Source organism: Bacillus rossius, chromosome 8 (genome assembly GCF_032445375.1).
Source record: "Bacillus rossius redtenbacheri isolate Brsri chromosome 8, Brsri_v3, whole genome shotgun sequence".
Taxonomy (NCBI): domain Eukaryota; kingdom Metazoa; phylum Arthropoda; class Insecta; order Phasmatodea; family Bacillidae; genus Bacillus; species Bacillus rossius.
In genome coordinates, this window is record NC_086336.1 from 49,543,268 (window position 1) to 49,562,346 (window position 19,079).

General features: G+C 36.3%; 2 protein-coding genes across 2 annotated transcripts in view; one reads left to right on the plus strand and one right to left on the minus strand.

The window, feature by feature from the left end:
* The window catches only part of LOC134535321 (guanine nucleotide-binding protein subunit beta-2-like), a 31,576-nt gene extending 28,329 nt beyond the window's left edge, over positions 1-3,247 (plus strand). The window contains exons 7-8 of the mRNA XM_063374388.1: positions 955-1,171; positions 2,490-3,247. Coding sequence (XP_063230458.1) covers positions 955-1,171; positions 2,490-2,596 — 324 coding nt within the window. The 3' untranslated portion in view covers positions 2,597-3,247. The remainder of the gene's footprint in view (positions 1-954; positions 1,172-2,489) is intronic.
* A 1,937-nt stretch (positions 3,248-5,184) lies between these two features.
* LOC134534896 (neuralized-like protein 4) overlaps positions 5,185-19,079 on the minus strand; it is a 58,789-nt gene continuing 44,894 nt past the window's right edge. Inside the window, exons 23-25 of the mRNA XM_063373573.1 lie at positions 17,826-18,074; positions 12,498-12,627; positions 5,185-10,852 (exon numbers count right to left, since the gene is read on the minus strand). Of these exons, the coding sequence (XP_063229643.1) occupies positions 10,639-10,852; positions 12,498-12,627; positions 17,826-18,074 (593 nt within the window). The 3' untranslated portion in view covers positions 5,185-10,638. The remainder of the gene's footprint in view (positions 10,853-12,497; positions 12,628-17,825; positions 18,075-19,079) is intronic.

A 19,079-nucleotide genomic window follows, 5' to 3' on the forward strand; every position in this document is an offset into this window, starting at 1 on the left:
AGAGAAATATGAGGTTAGTAAAGGTAAAAAGTTTGAAAATTCTCTTCCATTTGTATTCATCACTTATGACTTCTGTCTGAAATCTTAAGCACAGTGATTAAATGCTCAGCCTCATACATAGAAACTACTGCTGCCAATTTTGTCATGCATATATTTTTTGTGTCAAACCATTTATATTTTCCTTCATCTCTAGTTGGTAAGTCAGTTTCCAGTAGGCTTCTGTGAATTGTGAATCCTGTTTTCTTTATTCAAATCGTATTTAATATTAAATATATTTAGAATAGAATATAACATTGAAAAAAACATTTAAAATACTTCACATGAGTCCAAGAAAAATTGATGCAAAGTACAGTAACATGAAAAAGAGAGAAATACATTAAAAAAAACCATAATAGTGTCGTGTAAAATCTTAAGTTTGCGAATTGTTTTTTTGATCAAATTGATTACATACATTAAAACAGAATTTTTTTTATTCATTTTACATTATCACAAATATTTTTGGCTTCGTACATGTTACACGCCTTTCATTGAAATATTTTAATGAATGAGTCCCACTACTACCTACACCTTTTGGTAAATAAATAAATAAATAAAAATTATTCAATTTTAAATGTCAAACGAATATCACTTTATTTACGAATATCAACTATTTTTTTTTATAATAATCAAGGGCGTCGCCAGCCGATGGCCTGGAGGAGGGGGGGGGGGGGGGGCGGCAAGTTGTGGGAAAATTATGTATTTTTTTTTTTGCATTTGGCTACCCTTTTTTGAATCTTACGGCTCTAGGGGGAGGGGGAAACTGCCACCCCCCTACCCCCCTACCCCCCTACCACCCCCCCGGCGACGCCCTTGGGAAGAATCACTGTAAATGTGAAATGTGAACACACAACTTTCAGAGTATAACCAGCTGTCTCCGCTTGATCGGCACAAAGTTTCGAAACGCCGTTGTTCCAGTTCCACCCTTCCGGACACGCCTTCACCTCGGCGTCAGAGGACAAGACTGCCCGACTGCACGACCTGAGGTCGGACCAGCAGATCGCCCAGTACACCCCGCCGAACCCCAACTCAGGTTTCACGTCGTGCGGCCTCTCTCTCTCGGGGAGGTACCTCCTGTGCGGCAGCGACGACAACTCCATACACACCTGGGACACGCTTAAGAACCAGCACACAGGTGACGTTCCAGAGTGACTCTTGTTCTCGATTAACGAAAACACACATGGAAAATGCCTTCGCTTAGGTTCGTCTTGAAACGATCCAAGAATTTCACCTCTAACGTCGCAATACGAATGCCCCCGTCTGTCCCTGCCACATCTTGTAAGATAATTATGTAATCAACTCACTAATCATGAAAACGTCAAAAGAGCAGAAGTAAAATACAATGTGTCCGTAAAGTCACGGTGCACTTTCAACCGGCCGAGAGTTTACCTTTTACCTGGCCAAGATTTCACATTTCTGTCCATCTTGCTTCGTTGCTTTCCCGTGACCGGTCAAAAGTGCACCACGACACTAAGGACATACCGTATAGCATCACGGGAGGCTTTCACTTTGTCATGCAATTTTGTCATTCGTGTTTCAGTAAGTTTACAAGTTGCAGCGGCAATTTCTTTCTTCCTTTTCTTACCCATTCCAAAAAAAAATCTTTACAAGACAACCCAAAAATTTTGGACCCATTGTTATTTCTGAAATCATAAGATATAACTCTGTTACACAATCTTTATCTTAAAGATATCCACAGAGTTTCAGTTATATATTTCTAAGACTACGATAGGCTGACAACTATCACTGGCGTATGAAGAACACATTTTTTCCCAGAAGTAAATTTAAAACAAAGATAAACTGAAGTTAGTTAGGGACAGGGTTAAGAATTAAGGGGCCCTTCTAGTTTGAAGTGAATTTGTGTTAGTGAGACAAGATAATAAGTATGATACTCACTGGTGCTTCTAGCGAGGTACCACCTTTAAGCGCAATGATGTAGATAGACATGCAGACTTATCATTGTGCATAGGAAAACTATAAGGTTTGAGTGGCAAATATAACATTACGTGGCAGAGAAAGGAAGATAAAGGTGTAATGCAAGAAGCTTTACTGGGCATTTCATGTCTAAAAATTATTCTGAAAAAATGTGTTCAGCCGTTTTCACTTTTCTGATGATAGTTAAAAAACAAAATATGCAATTAATACTACTTATCCGCCCTCCATGTAATCATAATTTTTTTTGTAAATAGAAACCACTTCTATATCTTGAGTAGTTTTCCAATCATGCGGTATTTTTTTTTCCAGCTCTACATACCATATGTTTGCCCATTTAGGTGAGACACTTAATAGGATGAAAATGTTAATATGTAATAACTAAATTTGTGGATTTTGTGACTATATATTAGTTATGTTCAGCATTTAAGAGATATCTGAGATATATATTCATATATACACTAAGCCTGAGAATTTTTTGTTAACGTAGTTAAATTATTCAAACTTATTATCTTTTTTAGGTTGCCTTGGTGGCCACGAAAATCGGGTAACGTCCCTCTCTCTAGCCGGCAATGGGATGGCAATTGTTTCTTGCTCCTGGGACAACCATGGGCGAGTGTGGGTCTAAGTGATCGCTCTCATCTCTCATCACTGCTGCTGCGTCAACTTGAACGTCAAACACACCGCCGCCTATATTTTCAGTATAGACCCACCACCACACCATCGAGCATATACACAGTAATGGACTGCAAAATTAATTCAAGTTATGACCTCCTATCAATGTAACCGAATAATGTCATTATTTGGCTTCACCTCAGTATCATGAAAATGTTTATTTACTGTATTAAAAGGTCAAGCGAAAATTCTCTGTGAAATACTGTGTATATAATAAATTATTAAAATTAATAGTCAAAATTCCAAAAATGATATTTATTTTTATTTGTTACAAAAAAAATCCTATTCTTGCTTACCAGCATAGCCAATCTTCCTATATTTATACAAAAATATGTACATTATATGATAAAAAATTTTAATTTCATATAAAGTGTTGTCATTTGGTTTTGAAAGATTTGTAGCATTACAGAGTTGTGTGTGCAGGGACGAATGGGTAGTGCGAGGCAGTGTGTTGGGACAGACAATAGATACAGCTACTGTGAAGCCAAAATCCAGTGGAGAAAGTGAATAGTGGGCTCATTAGAAGTGTAATTACTTTGTGGACAGACATTTAAATTGTTATTAATAATGTAAATAAAAGTTAATAAATAAAACTCTAAATAATTAATTGAGCTATTCTTTAGAGACCTGTTTTCCCATCCGTGTGTGTGTGTATATACGAGGGTTATTTTTTTTTCAACCTCCGATCGGCTGTAATAAAAAAACGGGAATGAATTGGGAAATTATTTTAATGTCAAAAAAAACGTACATCTTTACTATATTTTTCCACATAATCACCATGCAGATTGAGGCATTTGTCGTACCGATGCACCAGCTTTCCAATACCCTCTGCATAAAATGATGCCTCCTGCCTATTCAGCCACGTTTTAACAGTGCTCTGCAGTTCATCATTGGTGTTGAAGCGTCGTCCTCCAAGCCACTTTTTCAACGTGGGGAAAAGGTGATCGTCACTCGGTGCCAAATCCGGACTGTAAGGAGGGTGATCAAACACTTCCCATCGAAATCTTGCAAGGAGTTGTTGTGTTACAGCGGCACTATGCGGTCGGGCGTTGTCATGAAGCAAGACAACACCAGATGTCAGCATTCCTCTCCGCGTGTTGCGTATCGACTATCTTAGCCGTCGTAGTGTCGCGCAGTATGCAGCAGCATTGATTGTTGTCCCTGGCTCCATGAAATCAACCAGTAGCACACCTTGGTGATCCCAGAACACTGTAGCCATCTGTTTCTTGGTGCTGAATGTCCGTTTGAACTTTTTCGGCTTGTTTGGAGAATAGGTGTGCATCCACTGTTGTGATTGAAGTTTTGTTTCTTCATTATCGAAATGAATCCATGTTTCATCACCTGTCACAATTTGAGTCAAAAAGTGTTCACCATCGTCTGCGTAACGCAGCAAAAACGACAAGGCTGATGCCATTCGCCGCTCCTTGTTGATGTCAGTCAACATCTTGGGTACCCATCGGGCACAGATTTTCCTATATCCGAGATTGTCTGTAACAATGGCGTATAGGGCTGGCCTAGAAATGAGCGGAAATTGTTCAGACAGTTCTGAAATCGTTAATCGACGTCTCTCACGAACAACTGCATCAACTCTCTGAACTGTTTCATCTGTTGCTACCGACTTCCTTCCTTGGCCACCTTCATCATGAGCATCAATACGGCCTTTGCGAAATTTCCGACACCACTCTCGCACAACGCCATCGCTCATAAAGTTTTCACCGTACACAACACTCATTCGGCGATGGATTTCTGCTGCAGTGTGCCCTTCTGCCTGTAAGAAACGGATGACTCCACGCAGCTCGCATTTCGCTGTACAGTTTATCGTTGCAGCCATGTTGACATTCCCATAACCAAGATTCAACTGAGGTGTGAGTTGGCCGCTCCACATGGTTGGTGGAAGGGGGTAAACACTACGAGACGTGTCGATTCGTGTACGAGCGATTAGGGTATCGATTAATGGGCATGCCATGGAGAAATGAAACTGTAATCACACTGCAGGGCACTGTTAAAACGTGGCTGAATAGGCAGGAGGCATCATTTTATGCAGAGGGTATTGGAAAGCTGGTGCATCGGTACGACAAATGCCTCAATCTGCACGGTGATTATGTGGAAAAATAGAGTAAAGATGTACGTTTCTTTTGACATCAAAATAATTTCCCAATTCATTCCCGTTTTTTTTATTACAGCCGATCGGAGGTTGAAAAAAAATAACCCTCGTATATGTATATGTATGTATGTGTGTTTGTATATATATATATATGTGTGTGTATGTATGTGTGTATGTATGTATGTATGTATGAATGTATGTACACACACACACACACACACACACATATATATATATATATATATATATATATATAATTGAATACAGCAAAGTATTGTTTATTTTAAAACCCTGTTTTTAGATAAACAATTCCCCCTTCCACACCAAAGGTTTTTGAAAATCTGATTACAAAAATTAAACATATCTGCTTTTTATGCTTTTACATTACACACTTAACTTACAAGTGCCAGTAAACAAGTCACAAAACAAATTTGTCTTCATAAAGCATTTTATTATGCAAGTTCTAAAAATATGTACAAAAACATCAGGATAATAGAAATTAGCATAGTGAAAAGTATCAGCAAATCAAATTAGAAATAAACTGGCCGGTGATTATTTACAAGTATACGACAAGGTAAAGACCATACTGGGATCAAAATGAACCTTTAATACTGGCAGTTGTTCTGCAGAAGTTCAACACTAAATCCAAGTCTTCCAACACACAAGTCATCAGTCACAAAAGATTTACTCTGAAAATCTATCACTGCACTTTCACAAACATCTGTATCACATAATAAACACGTAACAATAACAAATTAAGATTAAATTCATAAATATATATATATATATTTTTTCATTATTACAACAAATGAAATTTCATAGGCTTGCCACAAGCAAGGTGAAACCAATAAAAGTTCAGCTCCTCTCTAGAAACAATCTTTCTGAAATAAGGGTTGTGTCTGAATTTCTATGCAACCAGAAACATACATCATTATTTTCAGGAAATAAATTAAAGCAGTTAAATATGCAATTGAGCACAATTGATTTTTTTTCTTGAAACCAGTAAGCATCTGGAAAATGGCCTCCAGAGAAATAAAAAAGTTTTTCAAGAGAGAATGATCAAACTCAAAATAGGCTTGTTCACATATTTCATTCCTGAATGAAACGGGTACAGGCATACACACCTTGCCACTTCATCTAAGTTAAGTCTACATTTTATGGCAACTCGCTACAGAACAGCCATCAGGGCAAGTTCGGAATGTTTAACATCATAAACTAGTAATATATAGGATAAATAAAATGTTGAATAAACAACAAATTCGAAATTACTATAGAATGTTGCAGGAATTGTACACATGTGCAACAACTGGTCATGATAAGGGCTTGCAGCATGCAGGCTTTGGAAAAAAACCGCCACCAAGCATGTAAAATATACATACTGAACTTACATTTACTTAATTATGCTGGAATCACAAAAGCAAAAGGAAGTGATGCGATGAACACAATTACTTTTATAACCAATCACGTTTCACACATTCACGACATCAGTGCGACATAAATGGCAGATGCATAAGACTACTTGATTATAAATATCTAGTTTATATTCCCATTACGTCGTGGGCATGAAGTTACTGAAATGAACGTCAGGTTTATCGATTTTGTAAGTTAGTTAATTAAACATGTTTATCTCATACAAACCTGCTGTCATATGTTACATATTAAATGGCAAGAACTATTTTATATTTAATCATTCATTTTTGTTTGTCACGCAGGTAAAAAATCTCATGTTCACAACCAGGGGCGCAACAACTAAATTTCTAAAGGGGGTGCAATATACCTTATTATAAAGAATCATTGATCCCCTCAATTGAAGCGGGGGGTCCGGGGGTCCTTCCCCGGGAAAATTTGTATTTCAAGGTGGAAAATGGTGCTATTTAAGCAGTTTTATTATCTAAAAATTGATTACACAGCACTTTCTTTGCCCCCGTTTGCCCCCACTTCACAACACTATATGCTGTTACATCCCTTCCCAAAGCATTTATTCTGCCAATTACACATTACTTAATAATTATCACCGACTTTGAAATGCTAAATGTTTAGCTAAATATTTATCATTCAAATATGTGACGATGTGTTGGGGTGCAAATAAAAAGAATTTAAAATTTTAGATGGCAAGGAAAACTGGTATACTATGTCCAAAAAAAATACTGCTATCAATATAAACAATGGACAGACATGTGAAAAATGTATACATACTAGGACAATGTCCATAGTTCCTGTTTAAATTCAAGTATTTTTCTGTCAGCTGGAAATTACTAGCAGTTACACCAACTGCAAAAAAAAAAAAATCACGCACCTCCTGTAGATTCACAACAAACATTTGATGGTGTCAAATGCCAAAGTATTTTTCTGTCGGCTGGAAATCCTAGCAGTTACAACTGCCAAAAAAATCACGCAAATCCTGTAGATTCACAAGCATTTGATGGTATCAAATGCCAAACCGTATTAAGCACGGTGACTGACCCGTAATACCTCAGCCGCCATACCCAAGACACGTTGCCACAGTGGTGAGTGGCAGAACCATGTCCGATCTGCAGGAGACTAGAATAATGTGTTTTGAGTGGAGCTATATAACAGTAATGATTCGTGTAACGCTGTACCGTGCACAACTTTACAATTACCTAAGCTTTCCACGATCACAATGCTAATGCTTGTGAAATATAAATATAAGAAATTTTAACCTCTGTATAATCCCAATGTTACCTCACATCATTCTTACTCAATTAAAACGAAATTGAAGTAAATACAACACAATGACCACGAACAAATTAACAGTCTTTGTGTGCAACTGTGTTATTTAGATTAAATATTTTTAATTTATTCTTTCTCATAATATGTTTAAAGTAATGAATGGCACACAAAATTAAGTCTTAGGACTTAAACCAATGCTTAAAACTGCCAGAGAAAAAAAAACCTTTATGCTTTTCAATAAGTTTATACGAGAAATACTGAAAGCATAAATGGTAGTACATACTAATTCATCAAGACCAGCTGCACAGTGCTGCCACAGTGACAATCCTACAGTAAAATCACCTGATAAATTTTTTTTAGCTGTGTAGCTACAAACCAAAATTGTCACTGATGATTGCCCTGCATCATCAAATAAATAAAATGTTTGTGATCTCTAAGCTATAAATTACTTACTTAAAAAATATGTCAGCAAATGGCATTTACCTGCCAGTCCATCCATAATGAGATCAACATGTTCATGTACATCACCAGCTCTCAGCAATAAGAGACATTCAGCATGCTTGTACACATACACACACAAATATTACATCCATTTGTACAAAGCCAGCCCAATTGGGAATCGTCTACATGCAAGAATCTGTTTTTCCGCATTTTTAAGTACACTGATTTTATGAAGAAAAAAATACACAGCACTACATAAAATTTGCACCTTTCTGTGTAAGTTAAAGAGTGTTATTAAAATGAAATGTCTATAACTATGAGTGATATCTGGCATGGCTATTAAACATTGATGAAATTATTACCCTTTTAAATTTAAGCTCCCACATATATAAAAATGCAGTCAAAATGATATATGTAATATTCTTACGTAGTAATTCCACAACAAAAACATACACACTGTAACCCACAGAGCTTGAATGAAAACCATCAATGCTTTTAATCTTTTGATACATGCAAAAAATTCTGAGACAATACGCTTATTACATTCTTCATAATTTTTCTGACCGGCAAAACTTAGCATTTTAAAATTAATTGACTTTTTTAATATAAAATAACTACATAAATGTAAAAGTAACCTTCTTATTCTTAGATTATCATCCTCCGAGGAGAATATAAGTTAGTTTTTGTGAATTATTAAGTTTTCTTCAATTACTTCCTAGCAGAAAAACAAAGCATTAAAACAATATTTAGAAGTAAAGTACATATTTGTAAAAATAAGTTTGAACTCTAAGCTTCAATACACCCGACCTCAAGTACGCCCCAATTGTTCCAGGAAAACAGAGCGTTATTCAAATATACATTTTTTCATGAGTGTATGATAATCAATATATGTAATTTGTTTTCAAAATACATAAGTGTGCCAGTTGACCATTTTAATCAAGACACTGATCCCATAAAAAGTCAATTTACAGAATTAATCATATGTCTAAATATAAATAAATTTTAAGTATAACTATATAAACCTTTAAGATAAATTTAGAATTTAGATATTAAACATCGTAAAATAAAAATACGGTGTAAAAAAACACACAAACGGACCGCATTGTTCACATAACAGACCATGGGCGTGACATTTCCTTACAAAGTAGGCGCTAACATTTCAGAGTTACAAAATAAGATTAAAAAATATAAACTTAATTTTTTCTAATACCAAGAATGACTATTTAAACTGTTAACGTAATTTCTGACACAGTGGTCTACTAAATGCATGTCTGCCGTGTATTACTAATTACATGTCTTGACACTTGTGCATTCTGGTCGGTGCGAGGTAAAATAAGTCTGAAAACTTCTAGCATTTCTCACCAGAGTTGTTGCTGACTTGGAGGATGACATAATATAAATATTGGCTGAACACTTGGGCGTCGAAGACATTCCTGCATAATATAAACCAATTTAATATGTTAATTGCGAAGTAAATAGCTATTAAGGAAAGGATAAATGATTGTTATTTTGTCATATTATTAATTCATTGCATTTTGTTTAGCGCTTCACAAGTGTCATTGCTATTGTGCACCCACAGATTGAAATATTCATGTAGATGAAAATTATCCGTACTTCAATTCTATGATCACATAATGCAGTAATTTATTCGCTTCATTACTTCAAATCTACACAAATTGAACGGTGTTACTTCGAGTGGGAGGTGTATTTTGAAACTATATCAGTGAGAAATTTTAACCTTACACTCTAGTTAACTGAGGCTGGCATATCTTAGACTAAACCTCCTAAATCTAGGAACAGAATGTAATATGCTAAACCCCACTAAAACTATAATGAGTGTCGACACTTGCATAATTCAATGGCAATCACTTTTACAATGGTGTGGCATAACATCTGGCAAAATAGAATATTGGAGAAGTTATGTAATTAATAAGGATCAGTTTAAAAATCCAAGTTTTAAAGAACGTGTAATTTTTTTTGGTCAAAATTACACATAGTCAATGCCACAGATACAAAGCTCATCTCAGCTTCCATTCATAAAAGCTCATAACATAAAAGAAAAATATAAGTCTGAAATGAACGACATACTGTAACAACTCACACCAGAATAGAAAATGCAAAACAGTCAAGTAACAATTGTGGAGCACAAAAAACCCTATCAAACTATATATTGAACAGAAGTAATTGCGAACTGCCAGAAAATTTTTTAAGAGACGTGAAACATCACCACAGGATTGTACTGACGATAATGAATTCCCTACATTAATGCATTATCTACGAAAACTTAAAGTGAACTATGCTTGTCTCATGCTCAAGACTACATTTATAGGTGACTACAGGCGGAAAGGAGAAGAAGAAGAAGAAGAAGAAGAAGAAGGAGAAGAAGAAGAAAAAAGGAAAAAAAAAAACAATTACACACATTACATTTTTAATCGTCCTAAAAAACATCAAATGGCACCGCGAACTTCTTTAATTATACGCCGAGATTCTCTAGGGAAATAGGTATACCATCAAGATATTTATTTGGTGATCCGAAAAGCACATGTTGTAACACAAAGTCGAAAAACAGGCGATTGACACAGAGAGCGAGTGCTTTTTTAAATAAAAAAACAACAGGTAACGCAATATCGAACGGTGACGAGAAGGGGAGCAGCGTGGCCAGATGGACGGACAGATAAGCCGGCGTGGGTCGGGAGGGGGAATGACTAGAGGCGTGTGGCCGGGAGGGGGTGGGGGTGGGGGGAGGTGGAGGGGGGGCCTCACAGGGCCTCCAGGCGCACGAGGAGCGCGCACAGCACCGTGGCGCCTCTCTCCTTGGTCACCCACTCGGCCGTGTCGTGGTCGAGATGCGGGTCTACGGGCTTGGCGATCCCGGGCAGCGACGGCGGGCCGACCTTGTACGAGCCCGGCTGGGCCAGGATCTGGAAGGCCGCCCGCGCCTGGTACCTGCGCTTGGTCTTCGGGTCCACGTACCTGACGCACGCAAACACACACATTGCTCACGGCTCAAAACACACTCGAGTCCTGATTCGTTTTAACAGCTTGGCATACCGCATGGACAAAAAAAAAAAAAAAAAAACCTAACAACCAAAATTTTTTTTGGTTCGAACCAGCCTTTTTTTTTTTACTACGGTATCTATTTTTTTTTGTTCTCAGCATGTACAAAAATCCACACAAACATCCCACTTTCTGCCACTTGTGTTTGAACCCGAAAAGATATACGTAACATTAAAGAACTGAAGGCCTAACAATCTGCACATCTGACTGGGACTTAACCACAATAAAGGGTATTTCCCCATACGAAGAGGATTCTCCATAGAAAGGGTGCTTCCCACGGAATAGGGATTTACAGTATATTGTCGGGGATTTTCCAGAGAATAAGAATTTTTTTCAAAAAAAAATTTTATTTATTTCTTCATTTTGTTTAAGCTTTTGACTAAAATTGATTAATATATTTAATTTTAGATGAGTATTTAGCTGGTTATAATATATACTTTATTTAGATAATTTAAATGATAAGATCTTGACTACTGTAGTGACTAATTTTTTTGTTCCCGTAAATAACAAGAAACATTAATAAACAAACTATTGTTTTTAGAGTGGAATTAGACCTTTTTATTAAAAATATTAAAATTTTCTATTTAAAAATACATTATTAATATTTTATTTTATTTTATAAAAACCACTTGGTTTCAACCATCAGCCAACCCTTTTGGGTTACCCAAGAAATCTATCTTTGCAGGCCTTTCCATTGTTTGTTTGATGTGGTTTTACGTCATACTGTCACGCACAGAGTATTTCGGCGACGGGTGAGCTCTGGCTTGGGCACCAACGTGGTGGTTTTGAACTTGAACCATGCCGGGGATTTGAAATCAAACCTGTGACCCCAGCCACGTGAGCACAATGCGTTAGCGACCACGGGCACGGGGACCCCTGCTGGCCTCTGGAATTCACTCTACTAAAACAAATCTTAATGACAGGAATCTACAAGCTGGGGGTTTTACAATTTGAGTCGTTTTAGAGTCAAGTCCTAAACCAAATGTCACATGTTCGAGTTTAGTTGAGCCAATCGTACTGTTCTCATATTCTTTTAAAATTTGGTACACAAAATAAACTGCATCTACCGAATGTGCTAAGCATCAAAAGATGGGGGAAATAATAAACATGTTTGTAAAATAGTATTTTCCCAGCATAAAAAAAAAACTTAACTGTGCAGTTTGTTGTTAATGTTGTCACCGGTAGCTGCTAAAAGTTTTTTTTTATTGTTTTAGCATATAGATGAAAGTAAGTTAAATTGTTTGAAAAAATATTTTTTTTTATGTATACATACTATAAGGTAAATCATGTTACTCTGGAAAGTAAAGGAAATAAGGTAGTAAGGCTATTATTCCGAAATTATGAAAGAGAATTGTAATTTTGTAAAGTAAAGCATAGAACTAACTAACTATAAAAAAATTATAAAGAAATAAACAAATGCATGAATTACTTTTCCAAATTTTCAAGTAAATTCTCTGAATTTCCTATACCAACTTGAAGCCTATTAATATAAGAAGCAGATGATCTGCATTTAGAGAGAGGGCCAAGCAGACAGTTCTGTTTGCTGACGAAGGGCACTCACTCGTATTTGTTGGTGACGGTCGTGGCCGCAGCGTACTTGAGGCTGGGCGAGAACAGCAGCTGCGAGCCGTCAGAGTCGTCCTCTTTCGACTTGTCTTTCGTGTAAGTTGTGCGTTCCAGCCCCAGCTCTCCTGCCAAGCGGGGAAAAAAAAAATTAAAAAATAATTTCCACATAATATCAACAGGCATGGGGTGGTCATATCTGCATTATTACACGGTAACCGGGTAAAGCCTATGTTCTTCTTCAGTTAATATTGTGAGCCGTATTGTTTTGGTCACCCAAAACATTGGCTGCAGTGTCGTGTTTTTCATTGTGGAAACAGTTTTTTAAAAGATTTTATGGAAATGACTGTATAACAAGGGAGATTCTAATTCGTACTTACTAACCATCATCAGATGTGGCCATGCACCATTTCAGCAATGATTTTTGGCGGGACAATATGGCGATGACTTCAACTACAGTATTTCGAGGATAATGCTACTCTGAACATAATGCGACCCCAAACTTTTTGATTGAGAGTCTAGGAAAAAGAATGTTTGGAGAGGAGATCACAGTTAAAATAAAATAAAAATTATTGAGAGGGTATCTCAGTTAACAAACAAAGCAATTAATTAAAAAAAAAAAAAAAGTCAGAAAATTTAAATAGTTAAAACTTACCTAGGCTAATATAAATTTGTGTTTGTCACAACACTAAACAATAGTATTTAAATTAACACTTATTTTACATAGATATATTAACAGAGTTTGTTATGATGCTGGTAAGCATGATCATTCACTGTCAGTGTCTGCAATGCTGCTGCTGCTGCTGCTGCTGCTGCTGCTGCTGCTGCTGCTGCTGCTGCTGCTGCTGCTACTGCTGACACTGCCTTAATCTCCATCTTGCCAGCACAGATTGTCTTCAGTGCCAATCTTGGCATTTGAAACGCAACACTTCTTAGAGCCGCGGACGATTGATTCTAAAGTTATCCTTTGCCAGGCTGTAAAAATCCACGTTGCTAGTTGAAGAACTGACGGTATCTTAATTTTCCCAGTCGGTGTCAGAGAATAGTCATCCGTAAGCAGTCAATCACTATACTGTTGCCATGGGTGGTCCTTAAATGGCTTGTTTAAGACAACATTGAGAACTTGTAACTGGCTTTTCATTCCAGTTGGTATAACAACCAAATTTGTGTTAAAATTATTTATCGTAGTTTTAACCTCAGGTGTCAGATTTCCCAGAAACACGTCAAGGACCAACATGCCCCTTTTCTTTATAATTGCAACCGGGCGCCGTTTTTACACCAGTCGTAACCATTCTTGCATTAAATAACTATGTAGTCATTAAGCCTTTTTCTTGACAACGAATGATTACATTCGGCAGAAACACTTTTTTTTTGGGAAGAGTTATCTTTTTTAAGGTGATGAATGGTGGCAGGTTCCTGCCATCTTCTAAAACAGATAACATCACTATGACTCGCAGCTTCTCATTTCCAGTCGTGTGCATGGTGAGAGTCTTAACGCCTTTTGCTTTAACGGTACTGTTGCTGGGCATGTCGAAATACACTGCCGATTTGTCAGCGTTTCCAATTTGGCTGTACAAATAATTGTGTTGTTTATGCAAAACAATCACACAGCACAGTAGTTACCCATTGAGTTATCATTCAATAACTACGATGAGTGAATAAGTGTGTAAAGAAATTTTTTTAGTGATAGGTTACATGTGTTTAAGTATTTAATATTTTAATAAACATCAGGGGTAAGTACTGAAATTTAAAATCCCAGTACTGAAAACCCAGTTAAATTCAAGGAACTAGTATTTACAAACACTCCCAATTTTCTTTCTTTAACCGTAATGTATTTTCCTTGCTTGTATGTGGTATATAGACACCTGCGAGTACTCGAAATTCGAGTTTCGAGTCGAGTTTTTTAGTAATACTCGAACTCGAGCTCGTGGCTTTTCAACAACTCGAAATTCGAGCGAGCTTTTCTTGCACTGTACCTATAGAAAAAAAACTCTCATTATATCGGAATAAAAGTCTTACAACACTATTATCCTTTACTTTATAATGTAACATAATCGACCGTATACATGAACACATCATTTTTACGTACCCGGGATTTACGAATTTCCGTGATTAATTTTTTTTACTTCTATAATTTTCCGCATAGCATTAATGTATCACTTTCCTCCTTTATGCGGAAGGATTTCCCGCCTTATGCGGAAACATTTCCCGCATTTTACTGTAAAAAGCATTTAAATTGTCCGGGGTCTCATAATTTACACCATTAAATGTGTGATATAAAGTCCCGTTTAACATTTTTATGAAAATTCCTGCCAGTAATGGCGCACGTAAATATAAATATGAAGAAAATACAAATGAACAACAACTTACGAAGAAATATGGATGATGTACCATAACTACAGTACAATTCCAATAGTTATCTTAAGATAATTACCATAAAAAGAACTAAAGATTCTTTGTAGATACCATAACTACTGCAGAAGCATGATAGTTACCACATTTGCACTATAGTTGCCGTAATAACCGAGATGTGTATTTACCGTGATGGTAATGTATTTATTTAGGACATATTAAAATTAAAGAACATTATTGAAAAAAAAAGGATGTTAAATCTTGATATGTACGGTTGGCACATGTTGCTAAGAAATAATGTGATCTGAAAGAATGTAGTACTACTACGAAAAGTGAAAAGGGTACTCGTGGATTTTTAGGTTATGGCAGTCTCTTTCGTTTTTCAGTAATATCGGTCGAAAATTAACAAGAGTATTGGAAGTTGGCAGAAATGCCGATTCAACTAAATATTGGCAAAATCGGCTTCTTCAGTACAGCTCTACATTTGATGACATGAGTAAACATATTTCAGACTACAGGACATTGAAAAAGACTTTAATTTCCATGTAGGTTTATTGTGCGTAAGTTTTTTTTGCAAGTGTAAATTGAATTAAGTAAAATGCTTCTATTTTTATTACTTTAAATTGATTAAACTTAATGACAAGTTACAGATATTTGACACTAATTTTGAGGTTAAACAATTTGGTAAATATGTAGAGTAACGGTATATGCGAAAAAAAAATGCTAAAAATCTGAAAATACTTTTATTCTATGCTCTTTCACTTCCTCTTTTCAAATCAACCGGCGGAGATAAGAAATTCCAAATACTTTAGGAATATCGAATTTTTTAATTTAGTAGGCTAACAATGATAATGGTTTCTTTTTTTATTTCCATATTTTTCTCAAAAGTTCTCACATTTTATTACTCCATCACAGTAAATTTATGTGCAATAAACTTAAAAAAAAAACTCGAACTCGACTCGATACTCGCGAGTATTTTAGCAAACTCGCTCGAGCTCGACTCGAAGTGAAAATCTTCTGCTCGCAGACGCCTAGTGGTATACGATTTAGAATAAAAACTACAGTAAAAACCACTTAAAAAAATTACTATTTAAACAAACTGCATTATAAGTTGAAAAGATTTTAGTACTTGACCTATAAATATTTTTAATTTTATCCTTTAATACGTTTTAGTTTTTAATAATAAATCTACAATTCTAATTTCACTGAGAAACTTCTCAAAAGGATTTTACTGTATTATATTTTACTCTGAGCACTTAAAAACATAAAGTTCTTACCATTTTGAAACTCAGTACGAAATATTACTATTGTGGGGAAAAAAAAATTATGTACAACATATCAGTTTTCAACACAAATATAATACTGCAGTACAGTTTTCAATACAAATTAAGAAATTTCTAAAACTGCTGGTTAGAGGATGTTGTATGGAGAGATTCATATGAATTCCTAAGATAAATTGCCAACATAAAGAGCTATAATAAAAATGGCTGGCAGTTGAAATACCATATTTATGCAAAAATAATCCGAGACTGAATCCCAACCCCAAACTTTTTGATTGTGAGTCTAGAAAAAAGACCCAAGAGCGAAAATCACAGTTCACATACAAAGGTAGAAACTGGAAATTCTTTAAATTAGTAAATTTATATTGTAAGTATTTACGAGAGCATTTTTGGTGCCACTTCCGTTAGTACGAGTGTTTTACCCAGCCTTTATTGAATCAGCTAGCAGCTGTTAGAAAAACAACTGAGTTTTGTTGTTCAAAAGCCGTTCTTAAGGAATCATGGAAAGCAGGGATTAATGGTGGTTGTCTCAAAGGGTAAAATAAGGGTAAGGAGGCGGGGGGAGGGAGTATGCCTTGCTAGCAGTCACAGTAAAGAGAAGCAAAAAGATGTGTTTGTGTGTTTGTGAGTGTGTGTACATTTTTTTAGGGGTTGGGAAGGGGGACCTTGTTTGTAAAATGAGTTTTTCCCAGTGCTGTTATATTCACATTATTCCTGCAAAAAATTATAATTACGTGATTATAATTCAACCCCCACTTTAAGTTCAAAAGTTTTGGTAAAAATTAAAGCTTCAGACTATCAGTGTTTAATTTAATTTAATACATTTTATTTTAAATATTAAAAAAAAAAAACTTCCCTTGAATCTCAAATCTTTCAAATTCAAGAGATTTGAGGACTTTAAGATTTTACCGGGTCCATTCCTAATATTTTCATGTTCAGAATAAAAAAATTTATTTTTGGGTAAAAAAAAAAGATTTTCTGAAGTGCTATAACAATTGCAGCTAGGTGGCAAATACAAAATTTTCTTTGCTAGCTACTTTGGGGATTAATAATGTAGTCCTTTTTAACAATTTAATTGTACTTTTGAATTTATGATTTATGCTTCTTCAAACATTTTTTTTGGAATAATTTTTCACTGCGTATTGAATATTTTGAATTCTGATGATTTAAGAGTATTTGAGAATATGATGGAATTTTAGGGGATAAATCTGGTACCTAATTCCCTAGTAAGTATTACAGCATTATTGTTTGGGTGGATATGGTACCTACGTTATTTTCATTATCAAACATTTAAGTACTGTTCAATGAGTGTGTGTGTATGATGATTATAGACGCTTCTGCGTGTTGGACGCACAGTGGCGTAGCCAGAATTTTTGTATGGGGGGTTGTTAAGCATCATGCCCCCCCCCCCCCCCCCCCGTATTAAAGCAGGTGGGTCCGGGGGTCCTCCCCCGGGTAAATGTGGATTTTAAGGTGTAAAATAGTGCTATTTTAGCAGTTTTGGTACTTAAATTCAAATATTGTAATGGTGAAATTTTTTATTAATTTTAATATGAAATTAGTTTGAGTGATGAATAAGAAATTAATTAAAGATTTGGTGCTAAGGGGGGGGGGGGGGTTTGAACCCCTAATCCCCCCCCCCCCCCCAGGCAAGCCCCTGTGGACGCATGCAAGAGGCCAGGCGGCGCGCGTACCGGGCAGCAGCAGCTGGCCGTGGTCCAGGATGGTGCGAACGTCCGCCAGCCGGGAGCCGTAGAACGCCACGTGCCACCGGTCCGAGGCCGCGTCGGCCCCCGGGGGCCGTCGCAGGGTGAAGCGGCACCACCCGCACGGCACGGCGTACTCCGCTGGGGGGTCCCCCTTGCGGTTGTAGGCCTGCGCGCCGCGCAGCTTGTGGCACGTCTCGCAGTAGCACACGCTGTGCTCCCGCAGGAAGAAACCGTCTGCAAACACGACCACCAAGGTCTTTCACCCGGCGTTTCAATGGTTCGGCACCTGCGCCAATCGAGCTGCTCACGTTTTAATAACAAATCTACAATTCCAATTTCCCTGAGGAACTTCTCAAAAGGATTTTACCGTATTGTATTTTACTCTTGAGCACTTAAAAACATCAAGTTCCTACCATTTCGAAACTCACAGTAAGAAATGTTACTATTGTGGGAAAAACAAAAAAAAAATATGTACAACATATCAGTTTTCAACATTAACATATTACTGCAGTACAGTAATACAAATTAAGAAATTTCCAAAACTGCTGGTTAGAGGATGTCGTATGGAGAGATTCATATGAATTCCTAAGATAAATTGCTAACATAAAGTGCTATAATAAAAATGGCTGGCAGTTGAAATACCATATTTATGCAAAAATAATCCGAGACTGAATCCCAACCCCAAACCTTTTGATTGGAAGTTTCTGGCTGTTATCTTGACTGCCAGGTTACACTACTGCAATGTCTTGCATTTTTATTTGCTCGCGAGTTTTCCGTTACTTTCGGGTTTTCATTTCAGTGGTGTTTTTCTTGTTTTATAGCATTTACATTCAACATTTTTCAAGTTTGGTACTTGCATTAAAACTATGCTGACATTAGATAATACTGAAAAAATTGCTAATATGGCTGACATTTGCCATAGTTCATAATAATGTGTGCCAGATTGTTACCAGCTTAAAATAACAACATTCATTTTTATTTTATTTGTGCTTTGACAATGATACACAAAGCACAAATAAAATAAAAATTAATGTTGTTATTTTAATCTGATAACAATCTGGCACACATTCTGAACTTTGGTAATGTCAGCCATATTAGCAATTGTTGTTACCTGCTGATCCAAATTTCAAGACTGCCTGAAAAACACTTAATAAAAATTTTCCTACATTTTTTTTTTTAAAAAATCAAAGGGTGATTATTTTTAACTAAGCTACTTATATAATAAATCAAAATTAAACA